The sequence below is a fragment of the Corythoichthys intestinalis genome, chromosome 15 (genome assembly GCF_030265065.1).
Source record: "Corythoichthys intestinalis isolate RoL2023-P3 chromosome 15, ASM3026506v1, whole genome shotgun sequence".
Taxonomy (NCBI): domain Eukaryota; kingdom Metazoa; phylum Chordata; class Actinopteri; order Syngnathiformes; family Syngnathidae; genus Corythoichthys; species Corythoichthys intestinalis.
The window spans coordinates 43,924,755-43,939,529 of NC_080409.1; the positions used below are offsets into that span (position 1 = coordinate 43,924,755).

General features: G+C 40.9%; 1 protein-coding gene across 5 annotated transcripts in view; it reads right to left on the reverse strand.

The window, feature by feature from the left end:
• The window catches only part of asap3 (ArfGAP with SH3 domain, ankyrin repeat and PH domain 3), an 88,936-nt gene that overhangs the window by 10,764 nt on the left and 63,397 nt on the right, over positions 1-14,775 (reverse strand). For 4 of the 5 annotated variants that reach the window (XM_057858706.1, XM_057858705.1, XM_057858708.1 and 1 more), the window contains 10 exons: positions 12,794-12,885; positions 12,547-12,727; positions 7,143-7,228; positions 6,870-6,985; positions 6,725-6,792; positions 6,475-6,582; positions 5,222-5,435; positions 4,799-5,072; positions 432-639; positions 143-274 (listed from right to left, as the gene is read on the reverse strand). In XM_057858706.1, coding sequence (XP_057714689.1) covers positions 143-274; positions 432-639; positions 4,799-5,072; positions 5,222-5,435; positions 6,475-6,582; positions 6,725-6,792; positions 6,870-6,985; positions 7,143-7,228; positions 12,547-12,727; positions 12,794-12,885 — 1,479 coding nt within the window. The remainder of the gene's footprint in view (positions 1-142; positions 275-431; positions 640-4,798; positions 5,073-5,221; positions 5,436-6,474; positions 6,583-6,724; positions 6,793-6,869; positions 6,986-7,142; positions 7,229-12,546; positions 12,728-12,793; positions 12,886-14,775) is intronic. The other variant, XM_057858707.1, reaches the window with a different exon arrangement.

A 14,775-nucleotide genomic window follows, 5' to 3' on the forward strand; every position in this document is an offset into this window, starting at 1 on the left:
ATAATTAAAAAAAATTTTTTTAATTCTGCGATGAATAGGATTGGTAATGAAAAAATGTAATTATGAACTGAACTTTGATTTTTAAATGAACTTTCTCAACATAACCTTGCTGAGAAATATACAACCTAGTAGTTGCACTTACCCACCAATGGGGGTCAGTAGAGGCAGTGACCACGATGGTCTCATCTTTGAAAAAGCTCAGCTGCTCTGAATTGGCCGGTCTGCCGTCCACTAACGCTTTCACCCGCTTCTGATGGTGCCTGTTGCCCGAAACCTGACGGTTGAAAAGGGACAAGTATGCATTTTTTTTTTTTTTTTTTAAAGAGAGGAAGACAACTCACAAAAAGTTATATTTGATTTTTAAAAGTCCAGACTGGACATGTGACAGAAAAGCATACAACTAGGCATCAAGCAGGTATTTGTAGTGGTACCATAGCATTTCGGCGTGGTCGCAGGGCAGGGGTAACGCCCGTTGAAGAAGAGGGTGCAACAGTAGCAGGTATAGGGCCAAGGCCGGCACAATTTCCCCCCAAAGTACAATATTGTTCTTCCTGGTTGTTGGTGGGAGACAACACGGGGCACTTGGCCTGGTTGCATCCTCCACTGTTGGTGCGACGATAAGATGTGGTCTTCTCCGAACTGGAAAGAAAATCATATAGGTCACAAACTCACAATCAGGTTGCAAAACAACTCGCACTGTACGTAGGATTCCACTATTACCGTATTTTTCAGACTATAAGTCACAGGTTTTTTTCCCATGGTTTGGCCAGGGGTGTGACATACTCTTGAGCGACTTATGTGTGATATTATTAACACATTATTATATCACTTAATTACTCAATAATCATAACCACAGAAAAGCGCTCAAAGCCTGTGTTTCAATATTGGCGGTAACCTCTAAAAAAAGAAAAAAAAAACATCCAAGAACGGCTGAACAAAATGACACGGAAAAGAAAATCATGTTTGGCAGATTACAAGCTGCAAGTAGTGAAATATGCAGACGAAAACGGTAATCGAGAAAGGTTGGAGTTATCGAGAAAGGTTGGAGTTAGTGAGAAACTGATGTTCGCTATTCATTTTTTTTTTTTTTTTTTGGTCTTTTAAGATGACATGTCTGTTCTTGGTGTTGGATTTTATCAAATAATTTCCCACAAAAATGCTACTTATATGTTTTTTTTTCCCTCTTCATTGCGCATTTTTGGCTGCTGCAACTTCTACTATGAAAAATACGGCCATTGTCACCTATTGAAAATGCATCGAGGCATTCTTCATACCGCAAACATTTTATAATAAGTACTATGCTTGTCTTTACTTAATGCTTCATTGAGTGAGTCCACTCAAATCTGCTCAAACTGCTCACTTACACAAAATGAGTTGCCACAGCAACTGTTTAACAAGCTAAACAATGATTGCCGCATGCGGTGCTTTGAAGTTTCGGCTTCCAAGTAGAGGAGTGCGAAATTTCCGATTCTTAGATTATTTGCGATTCGGCCGTAGAAGATTCAAGAACGATTCACAAACATCCAAATTCCGATTATTAACCCTATACAAGGTAAAGCAGAACTAAATCACAGCCAGTGTGGTCATTGGGCCGCAATGAGAAACGGAGACTAAATATCATGTTCAACTCATGCTACTAGATGAAAAACCAATAATACTTGACTGCGGCCGACAGCTGCAACAAACAACGCCTAGTTGCTAGTTGCTACAAACATACGCCCATATACGGCTACGGTAGCAGTTGATGATGGATGGATGGATGGATGGATGGATGGATGGATGGATGGATGGATGGATGGATGGATGGATGGATGGATGGATGGATGGATGGATGAAAAATAGTATGAGAATGAGTCATATTATTACGTCGGGCTTTGGTCGATATCACATATATGTAGAACTACATGCGAAATGACAGACGGTGGTGTTAGAACATGTATAGAGAACTACACTCACCGGCCACTTTATTAGGAATACCATGCTAGTAACGGGTTGGACCCCCTTTTGCCTTCAGAACTGCCTCAATTCTTCGTGGCATAGATTCAACAAGGTGCTGGAAGCATTCCTCAGAGAGTTTGGTCCATATTGACATGATGGCATCACACAGTTGGTGCAGATTTGTCAGCTGCACATCCATGATGCAAATCTCCCGTTCCAGCACATCCCAAAGATGCTCTACTGGATTGAGATCTGGTGACTGTGGAGGCCATTTGAGTACAGTAAACTCATTGTCATGTTCAAGAAACCAGTCTGAGATGATTCCAGCTTTATGACATGGCGTATTATCCTGCTGAAAGTAGCCATCAGAAATTGGGTACATTGTGGTCATAAAGGGATGGACATGGTCAGCAACAATACTCAGGTAGGCTGTGGCGTTCCAACGATGCTCAGTTGGTACTAAGGGGCCCAAAGAGTGCCAAGCAAATATTCCCCACACCATTACACCACCACCAGCAGCCTGAACCGTTGATACAAGGCAGGATGGATCCATGGTTTCATGTTGTTGACGCCAAATTCTGACCCTACCATCCGAATGTCACAGCAGAAATCGAGACTCATCAGACCAGGCAATGTTTTTCCAAACTTCTATTGTCCAATTTGGATGAGGTTGTGCAAATTGTAGCCTCAGTTTTCTGTTCTTAGCTGAAAGGAGAGACACCCGGCGTGGTCTTCTGCTGCTGTAGCCTATCCGCCTCAAAGTTCGATGTACTGTGCGTTCAGAGATGCTCTTCTGCCTACCTTGGTTGTAACGGGGGGTTATTTGAGTCACTGTTGCCTTTCTATCAGCTCAAACCAGTCTGGCCATTCTCCTCTGACCTCTGGCATCAACAAGGCATTTCCGCCCACAGAACTGCCGCTCACTGGATATTTTCTATTTTTCGGACCATTCTCTGTAAACCCTAGAGATGGTTGTGTGTGAAAATCCCAGTAGATCAGCAGTTTCTGAAATACTCAGACCAGCCCTTCTGGCACCAACAACCATGCCACGTTCAAAGTCACTCAAATCACCTTTCTTCCCCATACTGATGCTCGGTTTGAACTGCAGGAGATTGTCTTAAACCATGTCTACATGCCTAAATGCACTGAGTTGCCGCCATGTGATTGGCTGATTAGAAATTAAGTGTTAACGAGCAGTTGGACAGGTGTACCTAATAAAGTGGCTGGTGAATGTAGATGCGAAATGACAGACTTGCCGGCGTTAGTAAACAGTTGCCATCTTAAAGCAGTAGACTTCTCTAGAAGGCTCTGTTCTAGCGAACCTATTGTTTTCTAAAATACTCCTAAAAAGGTCAAATCTTGACTTCAATCTATCTTTAAATGATGAAACAGTTTTAAAACTTTGACGTGTCAAAAGTAGACACAAGCGAAATTATGGAATAACGGGAGCCTTTTTAACAACTTTAACGGTTGATTCACAACATTAAATTAATTGAATGTAGTTTAAAGCTGCTGATACAGAATGGGTACTTGAGTATTTTATTTAATGTATTAAACTGTTAATTTGGGGGGAGTACATCAATAATCGATTTATAATCAAATCGGAGCCTCTGAATCGTCATCGAATTGTTAGGTGCCCCAAGATTTCCACCTCTATTTCTAAGCATTTCGGGCAAGATCAAGCAATCGGTCAATCATCGTTAACTTTAATAAGCAACTCCAGCGCACTGCCAGAACAAGAAAAGCAGCAGGAGGGAGACTACATGATTGAATCAGGACAGCTCATTTGTACTTATTTATTTTAATTGAAAATAAAAAATCAGCGATAGACTGAGGGCCCGACGTTTGAAGCACGAAGGGATCACTGTACAATACTAAATTTGGCCTTTTTGGATACCGTAATTTCCCGAATATAACGCGCACTTTTCCCCCCCAAAATCAACTTGTAAAATCATGGTGCGCATTATAAACTGGTACATGGATGGAGACAGAAATATATATATATTACATATATATATATATATATATATATATATATACAAACTGATTTTTTTTATTGACAAGGCCACGTTGTGTTGAAGAAACGTATGCTGCTACCCGTTGCCGACCATTACGGTACGTGATGTCACCATTTTGTTTCGGTAATACTTTACTCTAATCCGCCAAATGATTTCGTCTGTGTTAAATTCTGCTTTTTTCACTCTTCTTAGCACAGAATTTAGTTTCTTGAACTCATTTGAGTCAACTTTTATTGCAGCTCCGCAACTCGGACCATCACAAACGTAAGCACACAGACTTCCTGAGTCCGTCAGCTATATCTGTCCCTCGGGAAACTCAAACCCAAATAACAATAGTTCCTATTGTTACTGTCATGTTGACAGCGATGAGCTCTCACGGATTTCCGACTTCCGTTCTCACTTTTATTTTACCGTATCAATCCATGGAAGAAACATTTATTCACCATGATGAAACGAGCAAGTTATACAGCAGCCTTTAAAAGAAAAGTCACATCTGTTTTGTTTTCTCCTAGATTCTGGTAAGTTGGAGAAGCTGTCAATTCATATTATTACCGTAAATATTGTCAATTTATGGTAATGTTTTGAACTACCAATGTGCTATGCTTGTGCTGTATTTCACCAGTCAGTAAAATGACATTTCTGTATCTGTACATGACTGTTTTCTTGTATTATTCTATTCATTGGTGCTAAAATTAGGGTGCACGTTATAAACAGGTGCACCTTATATTCGGGAAATTACAGTAGTTATTTTGTAGGGGCTTAAAAGGTTAATTCCGATTTACATGGAAATTCGGGTTACATCGCCAGAGTAGGAACAGAGCTCAATCTTAGCTTTCATTTACCTGACAGGCCCAATGTGATTATGAGAGGACACGGCAGCGCTTTGCGAGGGGGACCCAGTGGCGGTTTGCACTTCCCCGGAATGTCTATTGGGCCTCAGCATGTTTGTCTTGTGTGCTTTTCCACTCGAGGCCTGATTCTCAATGCTGGGCGATGGAGGGCTCTGTCTGGCTTGTGTCTGGGAAGCAGGCGTGTTGGTGGACGGGTTCGAAGCGCGTCGGGGAAGCTGGGGGTTGACTTCCGGCATTGTGACCGAGAGCTGAGGGTCGGAGCGGCCTGAGTGGACGAATGGAGAAAGGATGCTTATTGACCCTTCACTACAAGCTGTGCCAGAGTTGGGGTTTCATATCTTAGTTATTGCTTAAATTATCGTTGCAGTTTCAGGTGAACGTTTCATGGCCACATTTTAAATATGAGGACTTTACCTTTTGGAATGGATTTAGCAGGAAGTGGAGGTGGCACACCTACGCCAGAGGGGGCGCTGTTGGCCTGGGGATTTCGGTAGAGGAACTCTATGTTCTCATAGGTCTGACAAGGTCTGCTGCCCGGGTTACCGCCCGCGCTGCTCACAACACTCCAGCGCGCTCCCACGCCTCCGTTGGAGGACACAGGAGAGCGGTTCTTAGGTAGCGGACTCACCTGAGAGAAAAAAATAAAAATAACACTGTCTACTAGAGGTGTGAGAAATTTCCGATTCTTAAGATTATTCGCGATTCGGCCGTGGAAGATTCAAGAACGATTCACAAATATCCAAATTCCGATTATTGAATTATACCAGGTAAAGCGGAAGTAAAACACAGTCAGCGCGGTCTTTGGGACGCAATGAGGAACGGACCAAGAGTAAATATCATGTTCAACTCATGCTGCTAGATTAAAAAAAAAAAACAATCATACCTGACTGCGGCTGACAGCCGCTACAAACAGCGCCCAGTTGCTAGTTGCTACAAACATACGGCTACAGTAGATATCATATATATGTAGAACTAGATGCAAAATGACAGACGACGTCGATGTTAGAAGTTGTATAATTGAACAGAGATGCAAAATGACAGACTTTCCGGCATAAGTAAACAGCCGCCATCTTAAAGCAGTAGACCTCTCTAGAAGGCTCTGTTGTAGCGAACCTAATTAACTTTTATCTAAAATATTCCTAAATCGGCAGAATCTTGTCTTGAATCTTTAAATAATGAAATAGTTTTAAAACTTTGACAAAAGTAGACAGAAGGGAAATTATGGAATAATGGGAGCAATTTTAACAACTGTAACAGTTGATTCACAACATTAAATTAATTGAATGTAGTTTAAAGCTGCTGATACAGAATGGGGACTGGAGTTTTTTATTTACTGTTATTTTTGTATATTTGTTTAATGTTATATGTTAACTTGATACTGAAATAGTAGTTTGGTTTAGCCTGAGAGGATTTCTGAACAATTTTGGAACTAATGTAAAAAATATTAAAATAAATAAATAAATTTTAAAAAATGAGGGGGTGCATCAATAATCGTTTTATAATCGAATCGGAGCCTCTGAATCGTAATCATAATCGAATCGTTAGGTGCCCAAAGATTCCCAGCTTTAGTGTCTACTTTATTGAGTGAAAGATGCTCCACATGCTGGAAGAATTGTTCTCAAGTATTTGCATTGGCTACCAAAGGGAAAACATGGTGGGGTCTTTACCCTGTCGTCCAAGTCGTCCTCACTGTCATAGATCTCCTGAGCTTGAGTGTCCCACATGAACTCGACATGAATCTGAGAGTTAAATTTCCCATTGTGGGCCAGCTCCAACTACATTAAAAACACATAAGTCAAAAAGACACATCTCAAAATTCAGGTTTGTCCTTATTTGAAACAGCTTAAATTCCCAGTTTGTGACTATTTCACATTGACATTCGTTTTTATATAAAAATCTCATGTTGCAGGGTCTCACCAGCTCAACACATTGTGTGTGCTGCAACCTCCTGGCGATATCAAGGGCAGTTTCTCCTGCAGAGTTCACTAAACATAACAAATGACAATGAAATGAAACATTTTTGTTTACAAGTCTTTGTAAGAAGACAAGCAGAAATTGCTACCTATGTGAAGAGTGGCTTTGGCTTTAAGAAGTAGCTTAAGTGACTCGGGCTTGTGATGGATGACACTATAGTGCAGAGCAGTGTTGCCTTCTGCTGTCCTTTTCTCCAGGCAGTTGCTGTCAGGTAAAAAAAAACAATAAAGCCCCACTCTATTGAGCTTTTCATAATGTTTGTGAACTACAGGCAACAGGATGAGCATGTGACATCATGGTAAAAAGGTCGACTAGGACCTGAATCGTGACATTATGCCTGACTTGTGTTTGGATTTCAAACCTGTTTTGGCACAGGAAGTCCACTATGGCCAAAGAGCTTCTTTCTTCCAGGCGCACAGCCAGATGCAGAGAGGTTTCTTTCAGACCCTTCACGAGAAAAACAACATGGAGACATATTAGACATCCATGGAACACATTAATTGTTGGTGTACATTCAGTTTAGTACAGTGGTCGACATTCGATTGCATAGACATATGATCCTTTCGACATCCATCGTAAAATTTGACTGGAGAAAAAAACATGGGTCCAAAGGTTAGTGCAGGTGGTGAAAAAAGGAAAAAAGTGACGTTTGCCATTGAAATTGACAAGGATATGATGGAAAAAAATGAGTGTGGTGTGCGTGTGAGTGAACTGGCCGAACAATAGCGGCTCAGCGCCCCCACTCCCCCCCCCCCACCCCCCACCCCCGCCAGCAACAACAAAACATGAAAAGCGAAAGTAAAAAGTTCCCACTTTACCGCACCTCTCTCTCTCGTCGGTCACACGGTGCGTTTAGGAACAGCATGCAAAACACAACAGCCACATGAGAATCTGATTCATTACATTTGTTATTATTACCTGTATTATATTATTGTTACAGGTAGTCCACGGGTTACGAACGAGTTCCATTCCTACACTGGCGACTAGAGATGGGAATCTTTGGGCACCTAACGAATCGATTATGATTACGATTCAGAGATATAAATCGATTATTGATGCCCCCCTCCCCCCATTTTTTTTTTTTTAATGTTTTGTATATTTTTTTCCAAAATTGTTCAAAAATCCTCTAAGGCTAAATAAACCAAACTACTATTTTAGTATCAATTTACCGGTTAAAAATAGTAAATAAAATACTCAAGTCCCCATTCTGTATCAGCAGCTTTAAACTACATTCAATTAATGTAGTGAATCAACCGTTAAAGTTGTTAAAATTGCGCCCGTTATTCCATAATTTCCCTCATGTCTACTTTCGACATGTGAAAGTTTTAAAACTGTTTCATCATTTAAAGATAGATTCAAGTCAAGATTTAGCTGATTTAGGGGTATTTTAGATAAAAAGTAATTGGGTTCTCTACAACAGAGCCTTCTAGAGAAGTCTACTGCTTTAAGATGGCGCCTGTTTATTACCGCGGGAAGGTCTGTCATTTCACATCTAGTCTAGATATTTGTGATGTCTACCATAGCCGTATGTTGCCATATGTCTGTAGCAACTAGCAACTGGGCGCTGTTTGTAGCGGCTGACGGCCGCAGTCAGGTATTACTGTTTTTTTTTTTTTTTTACCTAGCAGCATTAGCTGCACATAATATTTACTCTCGGTCCGTTCCTCATTGCGTCCCGAAGACCGCGCTGACTGCGTTTTATTTCCGCTTTACCTGGTATAATTCAATAATCGGGATTTGGATGTTTGTGAATCGTTCTCGAATCTTCCACGGCTGAATCGCGAATAATCTAAGAATCGAAAATTTTGCAAGCCACCCGAATTTCCGCATAAATCGGAATTAACCCTTTAAGTACCCTTAAATAAAACCTAAATCTCAAAATAACCATCCAAAAACATGTATTATATGTCATTGTACTGTCTTCGTCAAGATGTTGGAGCTGAGTCCTAGTTAGACAGCGAGCTAAGCTCCGAAATGACGATTTCAGACGTCCATGTGGTTTACTGACTTTATTCAACTACTCAGTACTTACAGAATCTAACCAAAATAAAAATGAAATGCTGGTAGAGCAATAATAATCCACACAAACGATTAGCATCGATCAGTTGGCATCCGCACATCATCAAAAAACAATCACATAAACTCGCCTTAAGTATTCGACCACAAATGAAAACGCACAATAAACAGTGAACCAACCTCAACATATTGTTGAAATTCTAACTTAAGTTTTTAATCATGATATTACGCTTGAAAGTTATCCTTGTTTGGAACTCAAATTCTTTTCTTTTTTTTACCTAGACCTGTATTCATGACCCTCCTTTGAAATTGAACGACTTTTTTTGAAACCCCTAACACTGATTTTCAACCTAATTTGACATGGCTAACGTATTTTTTTATTTTTTTAAACAAAAATTGAATCTATTAATCAGGCTTGAATTCAGATTTAAAAACATAAGCTTTGTTTTTCAATACCAACCCAGGTGTCAAGGCTATACGTGAAATATATATATATAATTTTGATCACTATTTCGAAATCCTCCTGCATGACAAAAAAAGAACAGTGCTGATTTTGAATGACATCCAACACGATATGGAAAGCCGGCGCAGAACATGCAGCTGATGTCACGGTTTCTTTTGCAACATCCCCCCACCCTTGTAAAAATCTCAAATCCAGATTTATGTTCGCTTACAAAAAAATGAAAGAAAAACAAAGCATCAGAGAATATTATACTATACATGTGTGTATTTCAACTAGCTGGTCTTATGCTCACTCTAGAGACGTGCGCTTCGGCCTCAAAGCTGAAATAACAAACGACGTCCGACCAGTAAAATAGGAGCATGCATATTGTACGTCACCACTTGGTTAACACTGAGCAGGAAGTGTAGTGTTTTCACTGTAAATACATTTGTGCATTTAGAGTAAGTCCTTAAAACATATACAGAGGGGCAAATAAGTATTTAGTCAACCACTAATTGTGCGAGTTCTCCCACTTGAAAATATTAGAGAGGCCTGTAATTGTCAACATGGGTAAACCTCAACCATGAGAGACAAAATGTGGACAAAAAACAGAAAATCACATTGTCTGATTTTTACCGGTTAGAATTTATTTGCAAATCATGGTGGAAAATAAGTATTTGGTCCATACCAAAAATTCATCTCAATACTTTGTTATGTGCCCTTTGTTGGCAATAACGGAGGCCAAACGTTTTCTGTAACTCTTCACAAGCTATTCACACACTGTTGCTGGCATTTTGGCCCATTCCTCCATGCAGATCTCCTCTAGAGCATTGATGTTTGGGGCTGTCGTTGGGCAACAGGCACTTTCAACTCCCTCCACAGATTTTTTTATGGGGTTGAGATCTGGAGACTGGCTAGGCCACTCCAGGACCTTCAAATGCGTCTTACGAAGCCACTCCTTTGTTGCCCCGGCTGTGTGTTTGGGATCATTGTCATGCTGAAAGACCCAGCCACGTCTCATCTTCAATGCCCTTGCTGATGGAAGGAGATTTTCACTCAAAATCTCTCGATACATGGCCCCATTCATTCTTTCCTTGACACAAATCAGTCATCCTGGTCCCTTTGCAGAAAAACAGCCCCAAAGCATGATGTTTCCACCCCCATGCTTCACAGTGCGTATGGTGTTCTTCGGATGCAATTGAGTATTCTTTCTCCTCCAAACACGAGAACCTGTGTTTCTACCAAAAAGTTCCATTTTGGTTTCATCTGACCATAACACATTCTCCCAGTCTTCTTCTGGATCATCCAAATGCTGTCTAGCGAACCGCAGACGGGCCTGGACGTGTACTGGCTTCAGCAGGGGGACACGTCTGGCAGTGCAGGATTTGAGTCCCTGGCGGCGCATTGTGTTACTGATAGTAGCCTTTGTTACTGTGTCCCAGCTCTCTGTAGGTCATTCACTAGGTGTCCCCGTGTGGTTCTGGGATTTTTGCTCACCGTTCTTGTTATCATTTTGACGCCACGGGGTGAGATCTTGCATGGAGCCCCAGATCGAGGGAGAATATCAGTGGTCTTGTATGTCATCCATTTTCTAATAATTGCTGCCACAGTTGATTTCTTTACACCAAGCGTTTTACCTATAGACCCCACTCACCTACGTCACAAAATGGGCGTGTCGCTGTTTCCGGCCGCCATATTGTACCTCTTTTTCAGACCTATTCTCATTGTTTTCAATTAGTCGAGCAAGTTATAGAGCAATTCATGGAAGACCCGGTGTTATCTGACGCTGTAAACTCATTGGATCCGTTGCATAAAAGGCGTTACGTGGAAAAGCTTCAGTTTATCCATTCGCCAGATCCGTATTTGATGCCTAAATCGATGTTTTTCGACCCGCTGGCTTCGCCTGACATCTGATATCCTGATATTTACAACTATCTTGTCCACACAAAATCAGCCTATTCTCACGAAAGTTTGAAAAACTTTAAGAGCTTGGAGGCTTATAAATGCTATGTTGCTGGTTGGGTGAAACACGTCCTCGTACACGAAAATTCGGCAGGAATTTTCAATTCAAAATCTTTTGTTCTTGCTAACATCCACTGTCAAGTCTAATGTAATTCATGTCATTTGTCAATGGAGCTAGGGCTTTTAATGTTTATATGGTTTAGCGATAGCACTCACTACATACATACGTGTATGTTGTCGTCGATTAGCCTAGCAATGATCTTAATTGTGGTTGTCAGCCCAAAACCCTCTAAATATATATTAAATGCATCTTACCAGATATAAAATGACTACTACATAATCTGTGGTAGTCGTTTGGAGCCCAGTTTTGTCGTCGAATTGCAGCAGTCAATCGCGGTCTCCTCTTCGGGTCTCTCGGAATACGGTAAAAATTCAAGTCTCTCCGTCTATCTTCTCTGTTTTTGCAACCGACCGCCACACACGACTTCACCATTTTGATTGTTTAATGTTAACGAGCAGAAAAACACGCCATAATAGGAGGAATTTACGAAGCGCTAATGCATTAACATGACTAGTATCCGGACAACATGGCACGGGGGCGTGGCTGTGACGTCACGTGAGTAGGGTCTATTGCAGATTCAGTCTTTCCAGGCTGGTGCAGGTCTGCAATTTTGTCTCTGGTGTCCTTAGACAGCTCTTTGGTCTTTGCTATAGTGGAGTTTGGAGTGTGACTGACTGAGTTTGTGGACAGGTGTCTTTTATACCGATAATGAGTTAAAACAGGTGCCATTATTACAGGTAACGAGTGGAGCCTCGTTAGGCCTCGTTAGAAGAAGTTAGACCTCTTTGACAGCCAGAAATCTTGCTTGTTTGTAGGTGACCAAATACTTATTTTCCAATCTAATTTGGAAATTAATTCTTTAAAAATCAAACTCAATCAAATTTTCTGGTTTTTTTTCCCCACATTCTGTCCCTCATGGTTGAGGTTTACCCATGTTGACTATTACAGGCCTCTCTAATATTTTCAAGTGGGAGAACTTGCACAATTATTGGTTGACTAAATACTTCTTTACCCCAATGTACAGTATAATAATATGACATAACACCACCAACTTGACAAATCCCTCAACATGTTCTTCACGTGGTATTTAGATGCTGCCATGATAAGCCATTATGATGTAAATAATTTTAATGCTCCTAATTTTTTAAAATTACTGCACCACGTTAAGTGTCTAGTGAGATTTTTCTCATGTCATCCATTATGATGTGCAGTGAGTTCTAAATGTTTCCACAAAGTGAAATTTAAGATTTTTTAAAACCAGTTTAAGTGATATAACGTCCTCACCTGTCCGTCAGACATGGACAGCGGTTTGGCGAGGTCCGCCCCCTCGGCGAAGAGCTGCAGCAAAGACGTCATGTCTCGACTCTTGACGGCGTCGCACAGCTGGCCGGCTTCCGTCGTCTCCCTTCGCAGGACATAGCGGCGCTCAGCGTATTTGGCGACAATGTACTCCTTTCTGGCATTCCTGGAAGAGAAAGTTTTAATTAAGTGTGAACATTTTATATTTTTTTGAATTATAAAGGGGACTCACATGTCACTTTGTGGTAAAGGTTTTACAGCATCACTAGGAAGACCCGCCTCCATAATGTCGTTGAATCTTGTGTTGCCAATGCTGACAGCCAACTGTTAAATACACACAAAAAACAATGCTAATATAGGACTGGATTATTTCGTTAATTTGCTTGTTGATGTTAATTTTGACGGCCAGTAGAGGGCGGTGGTGGACATAAATGGTGGCCTATGAGGTGGATGAAAACTAAAAAAAAAAAATTACGTTTTTTGCTCCATGAATGCAGTATCAATTAGAATGCTGTTTTTGTGATCATCAGTGTCACGAACATATTTAGTTTGCATTCAGTTCCTCTCTAAGTGTCTTTTGATTTTTTTCGTTCTTCTTAAATTATTGCATTCCAATTGTCTTAAAATGTACTTTTTAGTACAGCCGCACTTGCTTTAAAGCAACACTAGGTAACTTTTCAGTTTTGGTCGATTTTAGCGACGCAGGTGGACTAAAGCGGTAGTGCTTTGCCTTGTTTTCCCATGAGTACCAGTGCACAGTGTCTTAAAATCCTGATCTCTCGGTCGCCTGCAGATGGATTTAACAATATTTCTGTTTCCGGCGGCTGTGTGAAGGATGAATAGTAACGAGGTAATGAATCCAGTTTTGGCTAAACATTAGTATATGATGATGTTGATAATAAGAAACGTTTGATTTTGTACCGTATTCCTCCACCGACCCTCCAACGAGTTTCGCTGACGAGTTTGGTTGTTGTTGGTGGGGGGGGCACCAAATCAGCGAGTGAAAGCCGGGCCAATGTTTATTCTTCAGTATTGCAGAACAGATCCAGACTTTTATGATGCAAAACAATCTTTTTAACTCATTTCAGTCTGGATTTCGGCCACAACAAAGCACAGAGACCGTGCTTATCAAAGTCCTAAATGATATTCGTCGGAATACCGATGCAGGCAAATCATCTGTTCTGTTACTATTGGATCTCAGCGCCGCATTCGACATGGTTGATCACAACATACTACTTAGCAGATTGGAACAGTGGGTAGGGCTTACTGACACTATACTTCAGTGGTTCACATCCTATTTACATGATAGGGATTTCTTTGTGTCAATCGGAAACCATCAGTCAGAACGAACCAAATTCACGTGTGGAGTCCCTCAAGGGTCAATTCTTGGACCACTCTTATTTATCATCTATATGCTTCCCTTAGCTCAGATAATGGAACAGTATGACATCTCCTATCACGCCTATGCAGATGACACACAACTGTACATTTCTGTGTCCCCACACGATTATAGTCCCTTAGTCTCCCTGAGTAAATGCATTCATCAAATCAATGAATGGATGTGCCAGAATTTTCTCCAGTTAAATGTGGAGAAAACAGAGGTGATCATTTTTGGACCATAAAAGGAAAGGTCAGAGATAAGCAGGCAACTTAGCTCAATGTCACTTACAGCTACAAATCAAGTCAGAAACCTTCATTATTGACTCAGACCTAAAATTTGATAGCCATCTAAAGTCAGTCACTAAATCCGCTTATTACCACCTAAAAAATATAACCAGAATTAAGGGGCTTCTGACTCAACAAGACATGGAAAAACTTATGCATGCATTCATTTTCAGCAGATTGGACAATTGCAACGGTATATTTACGGGTCTTGATAAAAAATCAGTCAGGAAGCTGCAGCTAGTACAGAATGCTGCAGCCAGAGTCCTCACAAATACAAGGAAGCTGGACCACATTACACCGGTTTTGAAATCGCTACACTGGCTTCCAGTGAGTCAAAGGATAGACTATAAAATACTACTGCTCGTCTACAAAACACTTAATGGCCTTGGACTAAAATACATGCTTGATTTGTTAGATTCCTATGAGAGATCTAGACCCCTAAGGTCGTCTGGAACCGGTCTTCTGCATGTTCCAAGAACAAGAACCAAGCAGGGTGAGGCAACATTTAGAGGCAGGTTATTATGCTACTCACCTCTGGAACAAGTTACC